Raw genomic sequence first — 7,177 nt, forward strand, 5'->3', positions numbered from 1 at the left:
ACCCGGAATGAAAGGCAAACGGTTGCTTCGGAACAATCTTTGGATGTTCCAAGCGTGTGTGTTAGGTTTACCTTGCAAGGTTTAAATTTGATTCAAAATCGTCCGCTTCTCACGAAGATTGAGATTGCTTATTCCTTCTGCCACATAGAGTAAAAAGTGGAATTGTTGATGGAATAATCTTGATGGATGATAATATCTATCTTGCTTGTTTAGTATAGATGCTTACCTAGATGGCTAATCAAGCTAGAATCTGAAAGCTAAAACTTGAGAGTAGGTTATACTCTTAGTTGCTTTTCAGCTAAAAATAACCCAGAACCCTTGCAATACCTTCATGAGTCTAGTTACGGGCTAAAATATACCCAAACTCGGGTAAGCCTTACTGAGTATTAGAATACTCAGCCTTGCTAGTATCTGTTTTAGGTATAACTTTCGAGAACTGCATGGACAACCCTGCATGGCCAACTTCTGTACCTTTTGGCTGGTCCGTGGAGTGGGACCCGTTCTCGGCTGGCAGTGACCCTCCTGAGTGACACCAGACCTTGGGCTAAGCATGGTGTTCAATATCGCGACGTGTGTAGTCGCGTAATCTTTTCCTTCCGCTGTGAGTTTGGACAAGCTGTTCTGCTTGTCAGCTTGAACGCTGTTTGTGTAAGTTCACTTAAGTTTGAATCTGGTTTGTAATAATGTTTGAATATCTGTAAATTAAAAGTTGAGGAGCTGTTCTGTGATTGTAAACTCGCCTTCCTGCGAGGTAAGCCCGCTTCGATCCTGTTGAACCGTGGTTGTATCGGGCGGAGACCCGACAGACCAATGGATTGTTCCGTTTGAAGCGCGTTGAGTTAATGACAGCTTCGTAGCGATCATTAACGCGCTTGAGCCGGAATAATTCAGGCGGTTCTGTCACAGTAGTGCTGATAATTCTTGAAAATAGTTGGTACTTATAATGCTAAGAGTTCTGATTATGTGTAGCTTCACCTGGATACCGGCAACAACATAGTCATCCGGGACCGAGTCCGGGAGCGCCGCCGCCGCTGTACAGCACCTTCGTCGTCTAGAGCCACGACCGTCGCACTGGCTGCAGCACCGCACGCCCTCGCCGTGTGGAACCGAATCAGCCGCACGGCATGCGCAATGGCGCCGCCGCCGCCGTCCGCCCGCGCGAGACGCGGCGGAAAACAGAAGGAAACCGCGAATCACACGGGAGGAACGATTAGGTACCGGCAAGTTTGGGTGAACTGGGCCATACTTGGTCTTGGTCCGGGCACGGGTAGGGCCGGGCCCAGATATGATCCAAAACAAAATTTATTAAAATGAATAACTCGGTTGCTTTAAGATCCGTACAATTTTCATGGAAGGGACCACTGGAGCAAAACTCATAATAATAATAATAAGTTATAATAACCTTCTTTCAGCTAGCTCTTTTTAATAACAGCATAACAGCTTTCCTCTCCAGAAAATAAACATCAACTGCTGCCGAGAACGACCTTGACACCCCCTTCACCTACGGCAAGGGATTCCACTCCTCCTTTCAGACATGTGTGTTCGATAGCAACTTACTATCTAGACTAGAAATATAGTAGTATATAGCAAATGAACTATCTAGTTTTTTTGAGGGTAAATGAACTAACTAGTTACTAGTACATCTCAGGCAACTCTGTTTGTGTCACCACACAACACACAGCTTGGGCTGACTTGACCACACACACCACTCAGCAGTCGTCGCTACTTCACGCCAACAGATGCCATGAGATCCTCGTACTCAGGGTCCGACGCCTCTGCTTTCTGAGCTGCCGATGGTGCAAAAGGATCGTAGATTGGATTGCCACCCTGCCTGCTTCTGCTCGCAAATGGATTCGGTTGCAATGACGGCCTCGGCTGAAATGGGCGGGGAGGCAAGAAACTCGATGGATTTGACAGTGCTGGCATCTGAGGTGCTTGTACTGCTGGAGGGATCCCCGGGAAACCCCCAGGTAACTCAAGAGGAGATGGGTTCCTGGGGAAGGCTCCATGTAAGTGTGGAGGTGGAGCATGCATCCGAGCCTGACCCATAATATTCATTGTCCTGCCATCACAAGGCCTTTGGAAGCTTTGATTGGGGCTCTGATTGCCAGGATGGAAGAATAGTGCGCCAGGGTGACTTCTGCCTTGTATTCCCATTTGACTGCCTGATGCTGCAAAGTCTGGAGTAGGAGCAGGTGACACAGCAGGCTGAAAGGTAAAATCACCAGCCACTGGGTGTGGAGGTCTCAAAGCTCCAATTGGTGCCCGACTGCAGCTTGTGCTCGCAGGACCTGAGGCAGGTGGGCAGGAAGATGCAACCAATGGAGGCACAATGCCAGGAGTTGGTCCAACTTGAGAGAAAGCTGGAGGTAGGCCTCTCATTTGACCAGGTGCTGAAACCACTTGCATGGAAAGTGGGTAAGCTGACTGTGTTGATGTCCCACCAGGAAATGCTACCGAGGAAGGACCTTGAGGCGCAACTGTAGAAAAGGGCTGAGCTCCAACAGGAGGCCTGGAAACCAATGGTGCTGAACAAGTGAAATTTGATACTGCTGGCTGCTGGCTGTGGTACATGGTGGGGATATTTGATGGAGGTGTCAGTGCAACGGGACCTTGTGGTGGAGCTGCACCAAGAGGAGACACGGAAATAGGAGGTCTCACTGGCATAAAAGTTGGTGAAGCTTGAGGAGGCCACTGAGATTGCGACGTAATGGGAGAAAAAGATGGCCATCCACCAGATGCATGGGGTATTTGAAGGGGTCTAACTGGTGGTGGCACTGAGGAAGATGGTGCCATTTGTGGGTTTACAATTCCAGGCGGTTGACCAAAAGGCCCAAATGAGGAGTTAGCTCGGAACTGAGGTGGATGATGCTGAATGCTTGATATTGGTTGCTGAGGTCCAGGAACAGGAAATGGATTTTTTTGCATGCTATTCGTGTGAAGAGGTTGGCCTGTATATGGAGGAATACTGAAAGAACCAGCAAGCGGTTGTGGTTGCAATGAATTGTTAGGTAATGTACTCAAAACAGGCCCTGATGAAGGAACTGATGGACCATAGGTCTGGGGAGTGGACAGCCAAGGAGCATTATTCGATTGGTAATGAAGCAAACCTTGCTGTGAAGTGGTATTCTGCACTGGATTTACATCACTGGAGGTAACGGCTGAAGAAACAGTAGTAGTTGTTGAAGTAGCTGTTGAATTCACCTAAGGTCCATATGATCCCATGGTCAGTTGGTAAAAAACAAGATGATTTACAGGGGGAGAAAAAAAATGCATGCTGGACTTACAGAAACAGGAGCCAGGAGCAGCTCAATCAATGCAACTGCAGCATCTACTTTATCATAAGAGTCAGCTGAGACATTGATGTGTAGGTCTTCATAAGCAGCTTGAGCTTCATTTATGTCTTGATAATGAATCTCAATCTGAGCATGAATAAAAAAGCTTTCATTTGTATATTGTGTTGAAATCGATATCAAAATTGTTTACTATAAGAACACAAATGACAATGAAGTGATTTAGATCTGTAGAGGTTGAGAATCAAGATCAAAGATGAAACTTAAAAAGTTGTGCCAAAAGAAGGGAGTGCAAAATGGAAAGGACAATTAACATCGCTGGAGATATTATCTTATCAGTAGATTTTACAGAACCAAGAAAACAAATATACCATCTCTCCGTTGATTTTCTTAGTCCCATAAACTTGTATTACAGCTCCAGTTTCCTGTCATGAGCAAATGAAGCTCTCAGTGATGTTTCAACAAAATAAAACTTACAAGACGTCCAAGAATAGATCATACTTCATGTAGTCGCTTCTGGGTATTGCTCTCAGGTCCTATAAGAACTCCAATAATATCATGTCCTTGATGTGCTTCTGCCTGCAATGGCCAACAGTAAACAGTAAATGCATCATATCTATAAAACAAAGGTCTATATATTTTAACAAAAGGCTAAATTTTAATATCAAGTCCAGTAAAAAACAAATAACAGCGTATCATAAACAGAACAGATCAATAAAAAAAATATACTAGTCATGGAAATAGCCTGAGTTGTGATGCATGACTCTAGTAGATTACAAAGGCAAATTAAGATAAGCTCCTACTGTTGTAACTTGTAAGCTGATTGTCCGTGTACAAGGAACTCTTGGAGTATCAAAAATATAGTGGCAAGATAACAAAACGGTCAACACCATCTTGCATACAAGAAAAACAACTAATGTCTAATGGTCAAAACAAGCAATAAGCACAAGAAGTAGTGTGCCAACATACCGGAAGAGGGATTTTTGTCTCCTTAAGTACTGGTTTGTAGTTTTCAGGCACCTTATATCCCGGATTCAGACGGAGTATTTCACCTACAGATAATATGCACCACAATTAAGACTACCAATTATCTTGGAGACCAATAAAGATATTGAATATTAAACAAGGCCAATATATAATAACCATGTCCAGAACCTAACACAGGTCAAGTGGGCACACATGTATTATCAAGCAAGACGCTACTTGGTAGAGCAATGCCCAATGGGCCCAGCAGTACCAAGACACAATGACAAAGGCACATATTTACATTTACTTCAGTAATTAAATGAAGTGTATGAATACAGGAGAAAAGGAGAACTTCTCTGACCAATAATTTCGCTTCTTTCAAGTTCCAATAGCTCAACCTTTCCCTGCTGCAAAAAGGGTAAAAAAAATGTTTTACCAAACAAGCGCATATAATTGTTTATCCTGACACACTATAGGCTCACGATATGCTGCAATAAGCATAGCGTTAGAATTACTGAATTAGGAATACCTCATTGTCTTTCAGATTTTCAGTGCCAGCAGAATTTGACCCTTTTCCAGTGGACATTGAACCTTCAGTTTTGTCCATATCCAAAGTTCCAGATTTCAGCTGCTTGGTAATTTGCTCCACTCGAGTCTGCTCATGCACTAATATGAATTAATGACACCTGGCAATGGAAGCATCCTACATGAGAGAATCGCAAGAAAAATGCCCGTTTCTGTCCAGTCAGGGGGAGAGGCTGGGCTTATTCCATCAATTTGTTATTTGCCTAGCCTCCAACAAAGTAAGGTTTACCCAATAGTGTGTGTTTCAGCATATCTATTCTAGTCAAAGGTACTGGCCTATGAAGCAAGTTCTAGATTTCTTTGGTGATTAGAAAAACATGTGCATCCTTGCTTAATTTGGAATGTAGATGGACACAGGTACCAGGCTATGAAGAGAAACAGATAATTAAAAAAAATATGAGCTCACGTTAGACATTCTAGTGACTGGACGTGATATGGAAACTGTTTCAGCTCTCACCGAGGAATGATATTTTTGACCAGAAAAGGATAACGTATAGTAACTAGTGGATATAAGTTTGAAGCAAACACCTTTTATATCAATCAAAATGCCAAACATGGATGCCAGCAGACTAGATGTGTAAATTCATAGAGGTGAAAAATACCTGGTAGGCCAAAGCCCTTCCTTTGCACACAGCAGGGTCGGCGGCGAGGTCAGGCCCCCACTTTGTCTTTCTCTGAGCATGCCTGCTGTTATCTTCCTTGGATGCAGTTGCTGTATCATTCTTGGAAGTGGCGCCCCTGGTTACAATTGAGCCGGCTAGCTTATTCTTGGGTATGACGAATCCAGCTTTTGTCCCGAATATTGAGATCTTGGGAGTCGAAGATTGTGGTGCAGAGGATTTTGGTCGCCGATGCTCGGCAGGAGAAGACTGATCGAGTTTTGTGGCCATCTATCTACAAGCAATAGAAAGATAGAAAGAAGCACTCAACGCCTTTCGGAAGCAGGGGAAGGAGAGTAGGCAGGCTAAGTTACACCGATTCCGACACGCGTGTCGGACACGGCGATTCGTCATTTTTCCAAATAAAATATGCGATACGGTATATACATACATACCTATATGAACTAGGCAAATAAAATAGTAATCATCAGCACATAAAGCAAAGTAAAACATGGTTCTAATGTCTAAATTCGAATCTAAGCAACCAGTCAACCACACGGCAACAGAGCACTACAGCAGTACAGCGTACAGGAGTTCAACCAAAGTTATTACAAGCCCCGCTCAAAAAAAAAAGGTTATTACAAGCCAAGGTTCTAATTTAAATAAAAAGACAGCAATAAGATAACTTCTTCCTTAGAGCTCAGACTTGGGTTCAACTTGAACCAACCGATGCCATTACTAACTAGAAAAACAAACAAAAAGCATTCAAGATGTACGCATGGCTATGGCAACTGACTATCTTACTAAATATTAAGAAGGATCGATGGCAGGGGCAGGCCTAGGGTTTCAAACATGGGTATTCAAAATCTTCAAGAGCAAATATTTTTTGACAGCCTAAATCCTAGTTTTGGGCATGTGTAATTGATTATAGCATTAATTTAACACTAATTGACTAATTGTACAATATGTAGGAGTACAGCCAATTTTATCTAGCAAGTTTTTTTCTTCGCAACTGACATTTTTAGACCGATATACAATAAGTCTAAGAAGTATAACTAAAATTTGGAACGACGACAAACTTGAAAAGGAGGAAGAAGAGCAAATCACTGGCTGATGCCCCTGTCGTGCGCCCGCACACGCTGGTGCGCTCGCCGCTGCCGCCGGCCACCGCGGAGACGCGGAGCACCTTGGTTCACTAGCTGGCTTCTTGCCTTCTTGCTCAGTTCCCCTGGGCGGCCCTGCGCAGCGCGTCGGCGGCACCCCTGCGGCCTGCGCGCGTGCGTCCCAGGGCCCGGGGGCGACGAGCGCCAGGCGGCCGGGCGCTGGCCGCTGGGGGCGAACGGCCGGGCGGCGGCGAGGCACAAGGCGGCGGCCGACGAGGGAGACGGCAGCTGGCAGGACGGGCGGGCTAGGGCAGACGGCGCCGCGCGGGGGGAATCGGCAGGGAGGGAGACGGGGGAGTCGGGAGGCCGGGAGGGGCAAGCCGGTCTGGATGACAGATTTTGGGCCGTGTGGGCCTGTGTCGGCCGGCGGTGGGGGATGGATGGGAGGTGGGCAGCTGAGGATGTTTGGGCCAAAAGAGAGATTGGAATCTTGGAGCCTGTTTTGTTAAGCATAGGATATATTATATATATAAATTTTTTGAACAAAATAATAGGCATTCGGTTGAATATCCTTGAATTTAACAGGGTCCGCCCCTTAGATGAATTGAGTGGAATTTGGATGGGGAGAATG

At 45.1% G+C, this 7,177-nt stretch overlaps 1 protein-coding gene across 7 annotated transcripts; it reads right to left on the reverse strand.

Annotated features, from left to right (window-relative positions):
• Positions 1 to 1,352: 1,352 nt before the first annotated feature.
• Positions 1,353 to 6,907, reverse strand: LOC112896692 (extensin). Of its 7 annotated transcripts, none has more exons than XM_025964781.1 (9): positions 6,551 to 6,907; positions 5,447 to 5,738; positions 4,789 to 4,914; positions 4,621 to 4,666; positions 4,263 to 4,345; positions 3,795 to 3,872; positions 3,665 to 3,718; positions 3,288 to 3,422; positions 1,353 to 3,204 (listed from the first exon to the last, which is right to left on the reverse strand). In XM_025964781.1, the coding sequence occupies exons 2-9, from the start codon at positions 5,732 to 5,734 to the stop codon at positions 1,723 to 1,725; spliced, it is 2,292 nt and encodes a 763-aa protein (XP_025820566.1). In that variant the 5' UTR covers positions 5,735 to 5,738; positions 6,551 to 6,907; the 3' UTR covers positions 1,353 to 1,722. The 7 variants fall into 7 exon arrangements, with proteins under 7 accessions (XP_025820566.1, XP_025820567.1, XP_025820564.1 ...); XM_025964782.1 differs by having other exon boundaries at positions 4,621 to 4,663; positions 6,523 to 6,907; XM_025964779.1 differs by having other exon boundaries at positions 6,523 to 6,907.
• Positions 6,908 to 7,177: the final 270 nt, after the last annotated feature.

This window comes from Panicum hallii, chromosome 6 (genome assembly GCF_002211085.1).
Source record: "Panicum hallii strain FIL2 chromosome 6, PHallii_v3.1, whole genome shotgun sequence".
Classification (NCBI taxonomy): Eukaryota; Viridiplantae; Streptophyta; class Magnoliopsida; order Poales; family Poaceae; genus Panicum; species Panicum hallii.